At 48.1% G+C, this 13,093-nt stretch overlaps 1 protein-coding gene across 1 annotated transcript in view; it reads left to right on the top strand.

Moving 5' to 3' along the window:
* The window catches only part of CLPB (ClpB family mitochondrial disaggregase), a 74,280-nt gene that overhangs the window by 26,887 nt on the left and 34,300 nt on the right, over positions 1–13,093 (top strand). The window contains exons 4-5 of the mRNA XM_064726004.1: positions 797–900; positions 4,995–5,123. Of these exons, the coding sequence (XP_064582074.1) occupies positions 797–900; positions 4,995–5,123 (233 nt within the window). The remainder of the gene's footprint in view (positions 1–796; positions 901–4,994; positions 5,124–13,093) is intronic.

The raw sequence follows: 13,093 nt of genomic DNA, 5'->3' as shown, positions 1-13,093 counted from the left end.
TCTGGCCTGGAACACTCCCAGGGATGGGGCAGCCACGATTTCTCTGGACAACCTGTGCCTGAGCATCACCACCCTCACAGATAAGAATTTCTTCCTGCTATCCAGTCTATCCTCTGTCAGTGGGAAGCCATTCCTGTTGTCCTGTCACTCCAGACCCTTGTCCAAAGTCTCTCTCCAGGACTTTTGGAGCTGCTTTAGGCCCTAAGGGGCTCTAAGGCCTCCCTGGAGCCTTCTCTTCTCCAGGCTGAGCACCCCCAATTCTCTCAGCCTGTCTTCTAGAGTAAAGATGCTCCAACCCTCTGATTATCTTCAGAGCCTCCTCTGAACTGCTTGCTGTGGGAGTTGTTTGCACTTCCTGTGGCAGGATGGCACCTTTAGTACCAGAGATGCAGGTGCTGTACAATTGCCTCCCAAAAGCAGTGTAGTTTTGCTTCCCTTAGTCAGCAGATTGTTACAGTAATCTTCCTTTTTGCAGGGACAGGGGTGGCCTTGGAGCCAAGGTCTGTGTCTAGGAATATGCCTTGTGCTAGAAGCATGTTCTGTGCATGTCACCTCAGAAGGACTGCATATCTCTACAGTGTCACCCCCTTCCTCCAGTCCCTCTCCCATATAATTCATTTTAACCTATGCTGGTGGAGCTCCATTTAATGAAATGTTCAGTTGTGGGTTAACTTCCCTGGAATGTTAACATTCCCAGGAATATTTGAAGAGGGCTTTCTGAGCACTTCTCAGTCTCTGAAGGGCTTCAATTCCTCATCTACTACTTCTGCCTTACTTTCCTTCTGTTTTGTGACAGTGTGGTAAAGGCTCTGCTCACAGCTAATGCTGATCCAAACCTTGGGGATGATTTCAGCAATGTGTATGAGATTGCCAAAGAAAAAGGCCTCCATTCCTTGGAAGGTAAGATGGCTTGTGTGTAGCTACTGACATTTGCTTTTCAGCTCCCAAAATTTTGTTTCCTGATCTGACCTCATTGGGTTTTTTTAGAGCTTGTTTCATCTTCTTCCTTTTAAATGCAAAGTAATTGATGCTATTTGGGTGAATGTATGTCTGAAGAGGAAAGAAACATTACATAGATATTGTATAGAAGCAATCCTTCAATTTACCAGAGATAAACTGGTTTTATATAGCCAGAGTAAAATACAAAGTCATAGATAGGAATGTCATTCCATTGACTCACATGCAGCCACATCTTGGGGAAGGGGAAGGGTTCAGGCTGTATTCCACCAGCAGCCTTAATCCAGATCTTATCAGGAGCTGTGAAATGCAGACAGACTTGGCCAATTGAAATAAAGCTAAATTTTGCAAGTGACTGCTGTTGGGTTTGGGCAGGCATCAGTATCAGCTCTCAGCCCTAGATGACTTTCCATGGAAACAAGGTCATTTTCTGCAGAGTCATGTCATCTCATTATGGATATTCTTGGCAGATCTCAGTTTCCATGCTCATCCCTTCATTATTCTCATCACTGGTTGATGCAGACTCAGAATCATAGAATCATGGGATGGTTTGGGTGGGAAGGGACCTTTAAAGCCCATCCAGTCCAACCCCCTGCCATGGCATGGATACCTTCCACTAGACCAGGTTTCTCAGACACCTGCTTTGTTAATTCAGACCTATTTAAATTCCTCAGACAGTTTCCACTTCATGACAATAAATGGTGGTAAAATTTTCTTTGTTTTATGATTATCAGGATATGTCTGGATTCTAGGTGCCCAGCTGTGCTTTGCAGCAGCCAGTTGCATGTTCAGAGATTCTTCTGTTCCTCATGCTGGCAGGAATGATAGTAGAACTCAACCCCCCTAAAATATCAGTGTCTTTCCTTCCCCATCCCAGAAGCCTTTTCTCTATCCAGGCACTCTGCTGACCTGCCAACCTCACCTCTGAGCTGGCAGACCATGGGGTGTTTCCCAGACATCCCTCTTGCCCTGCCAGAGCCCAGCCAGCCACTGGGAGTTGCATTCCTGGGTACCCCTGCATCCACAGTGGCTGCTTTTGTGTGCTCTGACTTGTTTGGAAGTAAAACCTTGTTCCTGCTGCTCTGGGAGGAAAATGGGAGGAAGTCACACAGTTTGTCCAGAGCCTCAGTCTGCACAGCATGGTTTGCAGAGCCTGAGTCATAGAGTCATAGAATAGAATAATGGAATTATTTCAGTTGGAAAAGCCCTTCCAGACCATAGAGTCCAACCATTCTCCCAGCACTGCTGAGGCCGCCACTGAACCATGTCTCCAAGTGCCACATCCACATGACTTTTAAAGCCCTCCATGGATGGGCAGATGGTGCCAAGGCTTAACAACCCTTTCCATGAAGAAATTTTTCCCAATATCCATCCTGAATCTGCCCTGTCACAGCTTGAGGACATTTCCTCCTGTTCTGTCCCTTGTTCCTTGGGAGTAGAGCCTGACCCCCACCTGGGTCAATGAGCCTCCTTTTCTCCAGGCCGACCCCCCAGCTCCCTCAGCCACTCCTCACCAGACTTGTGCTCCACACCATTCCACAGCTCCATTGCCCTTCTCTGGACATGCTCCAGCACCTCAATGTCCTTCTTGGAGTGAGGGATCCAGAGCTGAGCCCAGGTGTGGCCTCAGAGCACCCAGCACAGGGTCACTTCCCTGGTCAGGCAGCCACACCATGGGTGCTGCTGAAGCACAGGGACATTATCCACAGGCCTGGCTGTGCTTTTGGCTCGGTGCTCAGCTCTGTGAAAGCCTAATGAAGGTGTAATATTTGAACCTTTCATAAAGCACAGGTTGAGTTAAGAAGATGGAGCAGTGAGGCGACAGCTTTGACAGGGCATTATTCTGTATTTTTAAAAGCTCCCTGCTCTCATCCCTCACTGTGACCCACCCGTGCAGCAGACCTACTTCTTGATGGGAGAGAGAGTGTACATAGATCATATCCCTATAGCAGGGAATGTAAAATGTATGAAACTGCATTAAAAAATGAGCAATAGAATGCCAATACATAATGCATGTACATAGACTTTATTTAAGATAAAGTGTATCAACCAAGAAAGTTAATTGTTTTTGTCTGCATTCATCCCTCTCTAATGTTATATATTTTGGGGTGAAGAAAAGATAAGGCCACTCCATGAGAAGTTGCATTAATTCTTTGGTTGACATGTTTTATTAAAAAGAATAAATTCAGTTGCGTTTTTAAAAAGAGAGAGAGAAACTGCCTTTGTTTTTTCCTTTTTTTTTAGACATTTACATATTTCGTGTATAAATATTTTTTCATAAAAACATCCAAATCGAGAGGGTGTGCTCCACAACCACTGCACAAAATATATTACAGACATTTATATGGATGGCAGGAAGGGAGACAGAGGGCTGAAAATTTCCAGGCACCCAGTGATGGATGGTGGACGAGGCTTCCCCTGACGCTTTATTGAGTTTCCGATGATTATCTTTCTCAGAGACATTTTTTACAGATGACGGCCGAGCTGTCACAACGGACCATGGGGGAAAAAAACCAACAATAATAACACTTTAATCTCTTTACTGCGCTGCTCCCTAGTATCTCAGATTCATCTTCCCTGACGCACGCAGTTCATTATCCTGCTCCTCCCTGGGTAGGAAATGACGACAAATAAATATACATACTCACCCTGTGTGCTTGGAGAAAGGACCCAGGGAAGGAAAGGAGCCAGGGCATTAATTGATCTTCCTGGAGGGACTGTGGTTCATTAGTGGAGATGCTGGGCTCGGACAGCATCAGGTATTCATCACAGTGTTTCTCTCTTTGGAACTTTTCAAATCTCCTAGAAATCTTTTGATGGTTCTTAGGAGGGACTGTGAAGAAGTCCCTGCAGCCCATCGGTTTTCCAGCTCTGCTTGCTTTGCCATAGTACAGTATGAGGTGCTCAGAGCACTTGGGAGCTCTCCCTGCCCCTGGATCTGGGTCTGATGAGTTTTGGGTACAGACCCTTTCACCAAGGAGTTGGACACACCTCCAGGAGCAGAATTTGGCCCACCAGTGGGTGGTGTTCATTTGAATGGAGACAGCATTCACCAATTCCACCATCACTCATGCTCCAAGGTGGGACAGGGCATTTATGGGTCCTTCCTCTGGGCAACCTGGGCCATTGTCTCACCACCCTCACAGGGAAGTTTTTCTTCCCAATATTCAATCTTACACTGCCCACTGTCAGTTTGAAGGCATTCCTCCTTGTCCTGTCACTATCTGCCCCTGTAAAAAGTCACTCTTTCTTATATTTTTTGCTGATGACTAAAGCAAAGAGTTTAAAATCCAGGTTTTCTAAAGCCTGATCCTTAAACCAGCCACAGGAGAGCAGGGGTGCTGCAGACCCTTCATTTAGAGCCATGCCCTGCTGAGACACATGGACTTATGTGCTGGAGACTCCCAAAATCAGGAATTTGCTTAAAGGTCAAGCCATAGTGAGGCAGCATTCATTCCTGTCACAGCTTCCCTTCTGTTTGCTAAAAACGTTATTTAGATTAGATATTGGGAAGAAATTCTGCCCTGTGTGGGTGGCAAGGCCCTGGCACAGGTTGCTCAGAGAAGCTTGACTGCCCCATCCCTGGAAGTGTTCAACACCAGGCTGGACAGAGCCTGGAGCAGCCTGGTCTTGTGGAAAGTGTTCCTGCCTATGGCAGGGGGATAGAACCAGATGAGCTTTAAGGTCTCTTCCAAGTCAAGCCATCCTGTTACCCTACAATAAATGGCTGGGAAAAGGCTGAGGTCTTCACTCAGGTGCTGTCCACCCACCTCCTCCCCTGCCTAGGCACTGTGTGGGCAGTCACTGGGATACATGGAAACCACGTTGTCCTTATCTCTAATGCTGCTCAATGGAGTGGGGGCAGTGCCCACCAGAAACACCCACTGGGATCCTGGTGGTCCCAGAAGAGGTCACAAAGCCCTTAAGAAGCTTCCTGCCTGGTGAGGGGTGGTGGGTCCATGCTGCTGCTGCACATGCAGATGAGCAGTTCTGTAGTTCTGTCAGTGAGCTGAGCTTTCACTCTCTGTGCCCTGCAGTCCTTGTCACCCGGGAGGATGACTTCAACAACCGTCTCAACGTCCGAGCCAACTTCAAGGGCTGCACAGCTCTGCACTACGCCGTTCTGGCTGATGACTACCTGACAGTCCAACTGCTGCTGGATGCAGGTGAGTTTTGTAGTTCCACCCAGCACATGGGCCTGGAGCACTTCTGAGTCAGCCCATCCTACAAAACTGTCAGGTTCAGGCACGGGCCACACTCTGTCACTGTCACAATTTGGTGTGAATTGCTGTTTGCTTTCATCTCTTTGCTTTTTAGTTTCTGTGTTCCCGTTCATTTCCAGTGGTTTTTCTCCGTGTGCTTTTCGTGGCTCTTCTCACCTTAGTCATTGAGTTTTCCCTTTCCTCCTGCAGTTAAACATCCAGGGAATCATAGAATCCTGGAATGGTTTGAGTTGGAAGGAACCTCAAAAATCATCCATTTCTAACCCTCTGCCATGGGCAGGGACACCTTTCCCTAGACCTGGTTGCTCTAAGCTGCATCCAACCTGGCCTGGAACACTTCCAGGGATGAGGCAGTCACAACCTCTGTAGGCAACCTGTGCCAGGGCCTTGGCACCCTCAGAGGGCAGAATTTCTTCTCAATATCCCATCTAACCCTGCCCTCTGTCAATGGGATGCCACTCCCCCTTGTCCTGTCACTCCAGGCTCTTGGAGCACTCTCCAGATCTGTTTGAGCCTCTTTAGACACTGGCAGGTGCTCTAAGGTCTCCCTGGAGCATTCCCTTCTCCAGGCTGAACCCCTCCCACTCTCTCAGCTGTCTCCTTGGAGAGCCCTTGGAGAGTTTCTGTGACCTCCTCTGCCCTCACTCCAGCAACTCCACACCCTTCCAGTGTTGGGAGCTCCAAAGCTGGACTGGGTGCCCCCTATGCCCCGACTGGTCTCTGTTTAGTATTTTTTCCTTTCCCACCTGCAGTATTTGTATATAGTCAGGCCATCTGTCATACCCCTCATGTCCCTTTGTGGAATGGAAAGTCCCCACTACACCAAGAATGGATCTGCTCTGTGGCCAGGGCACAGGATAGGTGCTGGTACCCAGATGGAATGGGGGACACTCAAGTACTGTTGGACCAGGACAGTGCAGCTCTTGTGAGAATTGGTCAGAATTATGCAGTTACTGCAGTTACTTCCTGGTTAAATCACAGGACCCTTCTCGTCACAGAGTCTTCTCTTTTGTATGCTCACCTGGGTAACCTGTTCAGTGCTCAGCTGTCTTCATGGGGAAAAAGCTTTTCAGCACTAGTTGAGCAGAATGAGAAGAAGCACTTTGCCAACAGAACAGGAATGTGCTGCCCTGGCAAGGGTTTTTATATGTACCCTCCTGCTGTTTCCTCTGGGATGATATTTGTGACTCTTGTGCTGTTCTCCAGAGCTGACATCTGCTTAGTGTGTACCTGCACATGCACAGTGTGCCAGACCACCAAGCTGGTCTATAGTTCTGCTTTCATCCAGATGTGATGTTCTTTGTCCCCAGCATTCCTTCTCCTCCAGCAATTTCAACAGCTCTCCTCCTGCAATGTCCCCAGCGTCACCTGGAGATGAGCCAGCCACAGCAATGCTGTCCCTGCCTCAGGTGTATGCTGCCAGCAGCCAGGTGGAACATAAAGTGGTCACCTGTCACAGCCTGGCCCTACAAAGACAGGCTCACTAGGGTCTGGTTGGCCAGATGCTGATTTTTGCAAAGATTTGAGAAATGTTGTAGTCTTTGTAGTGTGGACATCTCAGAAATTAATTCTAGGGAAGACCACAAGTATGTAATGGTATGACATGGTCTCATAAGGCTCATTCTTTAAGAAAGCAGCTAAAAAGATAATAGAAAGTACCATCTGTGATGGCTAAATGTCCCCAGATGGGATGAGGAAAATTAATTGTGGCAACATTGAACCTTGATACTCATCTGTATTATGTACTTATTATCTTTCACAAATAGAAATATAAGAGTGAAAGGATGAGATTCTGTAGCACTGAACTCCAGGTCAGAGTTTCCCTGGGAGCCTTACAGATACTAGAGCCCAGCTCCTGGCCATAAATTAACCCAAAACCAAAGGAACCAATGAAAGAAAATCTGTTGCAAAGGCAGGGCTCCTTGCAGGGAAGAGAGCTGAAAAAGCAGGCAGCTGCTCAGGAAGCTGTGGGACTGTGTGGACATGGTGACTGGGAAGTTTTCAGACAAAAATACTGCCCCCCCTAAGTGGGGTCCGCTGCATTTTTCTGACATAGAAGCCCCCTCAGTGTGGGCATTGTGTGAACACAGAACCTGGCACGGTCTCAGAGCATATGACTGACTGCATGTCTGTTCCATGGGCCAGCAGCACCTGCTCTGCAGTCACTTGGCCACGGGCACTGACGATCAGAAGGTATCCCAACAAGACCTCTGGGATCCCACAGCTGTGGCAGGGATGCCCACAGGAGGAGCAGAGCAGAGTGGAGCAGGCTTTACCTGCTTGAGCAACAGGTTGTGAATGCCCAGACTTGGAAGGGCTTTGTGGGAGAGTGCAGGGGACTCTGGAGTGTTACAGAGAGTGGGAGTGGGGTTGAAGGGCTGGAAAAGTCCTTGTCACAGCAGTATTGGGAACAGATCAGTGCAGAGAGTCTGTACTGGAGGCTGGAGAGTGTTTGACAAATGTCATGGTGTGAATCATAGAAACACAGAATGGTTTGGACTGACCATTCCCAGCTCTCCCAGCCTGTCTCTGGAGCAGAGGGGCTCAGCCCTCAAAGCACCTCTGTGGCCTTCTCTGGACTCACTCCAGCATTTCTAGATCCTTCTGTTGTTGGACCCCAGAGCTAGAGGCAGCACTGCAGGTGGGTTCTCACCAGAGTGGGGCAGAGGGGCAGAATCACATGGAAGAGCATTTTCTACAAAGATACCTGCTTCTCATTTCTGCCTTGGAAGGGCTCCTTGCATGGCACATATTATCAGTTGACTGAAAGTACCAGGGCAGCTCCTTGGTTACCCTAAGTACAGGTAAAAGATGGATGTGAATAACTGAAGTTGGCCCTAAAGAATTTTTCCATCCTGAATAAATCATTGTAAGGAGTAAGTCCACCTTATTTCTCCAGTTGTGCCCTGCTTAGCTCTCCAAGTACCCTTCCAATCCAGGCCTCACTGCACAGAGGCAACTGTTCTTTATGTTCCAGAGATATTTGTGTGTCTGTCCTGGAGCCACTGCCATCCCTGTGAATGGCCCTTTCTCTGCCTGGTGCCCACAGAGAGTTCTTTGTTAGCAGCAAAGTGTCTCAGCTTGAAAGAACTCCCTTGGATCTCAGGAAAAAAAAGCATTTAACAATCTGTGGGACTGTGTTTGTTTGGGTACAAATGGAAGGATTGTGTGAAATCAAAGTAAAAATTCAGAATTTAGCCAGAAGATGTGATGCTCACTCATCACTGTTCCATTCTTAGTCAAGCCCCACAGAAATCCTTCTGGATCCTGCTCAAGAGCCTCAGAGTTCATTTCCAAGCGGAAATCCTTGTCTTGTAGAGCATGATCCCAGTGCTCAGATCCTGGAGACAGCAACCCACCGGTGGGAATCTCCATTTGGCAGTGGTGACATTCCCATTGGAGCTCCTCCCAAGGTTGAGTTCACAATGTTCCTCAGATTAATAATCCCTGTTCACCATCCACAATACCCACTTACCCTTTGCAGTCATGGTTTACGGTGCAGATTTATGAGGATTATTTGCTAAATGTAATAAACTTCACCTTTCTGTCAGGTGGTCTCTGAGCTGCTGGGGTGACAGCAGACCCTTCCCTGCCCTTTCAGCCAGTTTTGGGTGCTGGAATTGGATTTCCTGATGGGTGCATGATAGAAGGATTTCAGGGCATTCACTGGAGGTGTTCCCCTCCTCCCAAAGCAGGGCATCCCTGCCTCCTGGTCAGTGTAATCTGGGATGAATACATGGCCAAGGGTCTTGGTGTGGATATCGAGCCCTGTTCAGCCCTTTGTGAGGGTAATGCCCCTGTGCTGCCATTGACATCACACACAGGGTGGCTCCTGGTTGCTGACATGGAACAGGCTCCCCTTGATCCCTCCCTACACCTGCCTTTTACTAACTCTCCATTTACTCTAACTTCTCTGGCTGGTGCTCTGCCCTGGGGCCAAAGCCATTAACTGCCCAGCCCCTCTCTGCTCCAGCCACTTCCCAACCCCCCTGTTGTTTTTAAGGGAAGCCCCCTGCACTTGCCCCTCACCCCACATCCCTGGCCTTTTGTGGCCCATTCAGTGACTCGCTTGACCCCTCCAGGACCTTACAGCCCTTTGGTCAGCATGTGTGTGCCCAGCAGACCGCGAGATGAAGTGGCAGCTCTGTTGTCCTTTTGGGCAGTTGTTGGTGACATTTCACAGTCCCCTGACCTGAGGCGACACCGTAAATGTCGGTGTTTGGGGAAGGGGTGGGTGAGCGCTCGCATCCGCACCGTGCACCAGTTGCTACTGCAGGCACAATTGATTCCAGGGACTTTGTGTTTAGCTCAGAGGAAGGCAGGCAGGGTCACCAGCTTGCTGGTGACAGAAATCCCCTTGTTTTAGAGGGAGCTTTTATTATGTCAGTATTTAAGTGATATAGCAGTATTAAAAGGTGCAGCTTTCTGTCAATGGTGTAACCCTGCCGTGGAGCATAGCCAACATCAACCTCCCTTCTACAAACAGTTCTGCTCCAGAATCTGTTGCCGAAATGCAGGGAGGCACTGATTCATGTGTCCAGAGTCATGGAGACTGTTCAAGGGCTGGAGCCCCTCTGCTCTGGAGACAATCCAGGAGAGCTGGAGTTGTTCACCTTGGAGAACAGAAGGCTCCAGGAAAAATTTAGAGCACCTGCCAGTACCTAAAAAGGCTCTAAAATAGCTGGAGAGGGACTTTGGATAAGTGCATGGAGTCACAGGACAAGTCAGGGATATTAGATATTAGATGGGATATTGGGAAGAAATTCTTCCCTGTGAGGATGGTGAGGCCCTGGCACAGGTTACCCAGAGCAGCTGTGGCTGCCCCATCCCTGGGAGTGTTCCAGGCCAGGTTGGCTAGGTCTGGGAGCAACCAGGTATTGTGGAAGGTGTCTCTGCCCATGGCAGGGTGATTGGTATGAGGTGGGCTTTAAGGTCTGTTCAGCCCAAACAATCTTGTGATTCTGTGATTCAGAGCTAGGGACAGCACTGCTGCTGCTCAGGGATTTGCCCTGCAGGTAAATGGTCCTTCTCCCAGTATGAGAAACTATCCCCTTTTCACAGCCTTGTACTGGGAAGAGTTGTCATAGCTGTGGTAACCTTTCAGTAAATTAAAGTTACACTAGACAGAGCGCAGAAGAAGATGCTGCAGGAACCGTCTTAGGTTGGAGCTTACAAAATGCAAAATCAGAATATTGTGAGCACTTGCTTATGTATACACCTGAAAAACCAGGCACAGGAAGAAGCGTAGAAGCAAGGTTCCCCTGGCATGTAGCAGCTCAGCTGCCATTTTTCTAGGATCTCAAAATTAATTTCCAAGTGCTTTTTCTAGGTGTGTTTGGTGTGTGTGTGTTTGTCTATGTAGCAAGGGGTTGTCTGAACTGTCATCTGCTGACGTGTGGAAGGGTTGTTTCTGCATGGTTGTTTGGCAGTGCACTGCTCTGTGCTGCACATAGGTGGGTAGGGGCTTGTATTTCCTACCCTTGCCTAAAAACAGAGCAGTTCCTTCAGAGATTGACCCATGCCAGTTCCTGGGACTTCCCCTCTCTCTATCACCACTGCAGAAACCAACACCTGCCCTTCTGCCAAACCTGAGCAGGCTCCACATGTTCCCCATTCTCTCCTGTACTCTCCTCATCCCTGACTGCCCTGCTTTCTATTTCCCATCTTCAGAAATCATCCCCTCTGCTCCCAGCTCCTCCTAGAGCCAGTGCACAGGCTGACCAGGCTGTTACTGCATTGGAAATGCCTCCTACAGTTCATCCACAGGGGGATCACATGAGAACAAAATGGTTTGGGTTGTAAGGGACCTTAAAGGTCTTCTCATTCCACCCCACTGCCTTGGGCAGGGACACCATTAAATCCATTAATTTAGATTTCTCCAACCCCATCCAAGCTGGCCTTGAACATTTCCAGGGATGGGGCAGCCACAGCTTCTCTGGGCAACCTGTGCCAGGGCCTCACCAACCTCACATGGAAGAATTTCTTTGTGATACCCAATCTAACCCTGCCCTCTGTCCATGGGAAGCCGTTCCCCCTTGTCCTGTCACTCCTTGCCCTTGTCCAAAAGTCCTCTTCAGCAATTTTGGAGTCTCTCATCTCTAATTAGATGTGAAAGAGAGAGAGGAACAAATGAACATACATTTGTGAAAACATTTTAGCTGAAGCTGCAATAAGCTGGTCTGCTGAACTCGATTTGCTAGTAAATTTAGCCCAGTGCATTTGTTCATAATGTTGTGCACTCATCTCCTCAGTCCAATGTAATTGCAGATCTTGTGAGTAGGGTGAGTGATGGGTAAACAGATTATGGAACCAGCATTGCAAGGGATGGGCTTTGGACATCAGAAGGCAAAAGGGCTTATGGTATTCTCTGGAAAAATCAGGTTCTAATTAATTGGGTTTTTCTAACCCAATTAATTTCTTATTAACTACTACTTAATATATCTTGGAGTGTTTTCTGTTGCATCCCAGATTAAAAGGGTCCATTCTTCCAGAGGGAGAGTAAAGGATATCCCTAGAGAGTAGGCTCTCAGGTCCCCAGCAGCCACTTCCAGAGAGGAGAGAGCTTTGGTTTTAACACATCCAGAGAAAGTAACATTGAGGTTTTGCTGCAGTCAGCAGTTACCACAGTAAAAAAGAGCTCAGGGCAGAACTCCTCCCTCTCTACAACTCCCTGAAAGGAGGGTGGAGTCAGGTGGGGGTCACGCTCTTCTCACAGGTAACAAGCAACAGGATTAGAGGAAACTGCCTCGAGTTATGCCAGGGGAAGTTTAGTTTGGATATGGGGAAATTTTCTTCCCCAAAAGGGTTGTTCAGGCTTGGCACAGGCTGCCCAGGGCAGTGTTGGAGTTCCCATCCATGGAGGGATTTAAAAGCCTTGTGGGTGTGGCACTTGGGGACATGGGTTGGTGCTGAGGGAGTGGTTGGACTTGATGGTATGGCAAGGCCAGAAAATTCCATGAAACTATTCTATGACTCTATGACAGACTCTGTAAACCACTCTGTGCTGAGTAAGGCTCTGCACAACCTGTGTGGTTTCCTCTTGTTTTTCCTTTAGAGTGGCTGGGACAAGGTTTAGCTTACAAGCAGGTCAGAGCCTACAAATGCAGCCTCTGTGGGTGCAGCTGTCCCAGGAATGCACGTCCCAGTGGCTGGCTGGGCCCTTTTTGGTGAGTCACAGGCATGGTAGCTGTCCTGGCTGGTCTGTGATGGAGGTTTGCTGCCCTGACCAGCTGTCATGCCAGAGTGCCTGACATCTCTCTCCCTCTCCATGCTCATATTTACAAGGGAATGGGATAAATTCCGTATTGATTCCTTCTGTTGCACTGTAAATTTTGCAAAAGATGATTAAATAGTGCAATAGCATCTGCGAGTGCCGAGGCTCAATATGTTCTGGGCCGGCGTATCGATCCTTCGTCTGACCGCAGCCAGTTCCACTCCCTGCCATGCCAGACCAGTAATTAAAATCCTATGAAACTGGGATTTAGAAACCAATCATATCCCAGCATCAAGGCATCCAGCATCCCACTGTGGTGAGAGCAATAAGAGTCCAAAGTGCCAGCACATTTCTGTCTGTGTTGAAGCACTTAGGAATAGTTTTCCCTTAGGACAGGGGAGTAAACAGATCCCTCTTGAAGTGTTTCTGGGACAAACTTGACAGTGACAACGTTTGGAATGATCTTAAGAGCTCTGCACACATGGGTATAGGGAGAAAGGGTGATGGATATATAGGAAGAATATGATTTTGTAGTTTCCTCTCTCTTACCTTACAAAACAAGAGTCAGGAGTCAGGTGGATTTTTTTCACATGCAGTTGTCAAGGAGGTGTAGACCAAATTACACTCAGGCTCCAATAAAGCCAAAGTGAAAAGTGCACACATTTAAGACATTTATTAATTCTTGCCCTATTTCTTTATT

The sequence above is a fragment of the Zonotrichia leucophrys genome, chromosome 1 (genome assembly GCF_028769735.1).
Source record: "Zonotrichia leucophrys gambelii isolate GWCS_2022_RI chromosome 1, RI_Zleu_2.0, whole genome shotgun sequence".
NCBI lineage: Eukaryota > Metazoa > Chordata > Aves > Passeriformes > Passerellidae > Zonotrichia > Zonotrichia leucophrys.
This window is presented reverse-complemented; position numbering and strand designations above follow the sequence as displayed.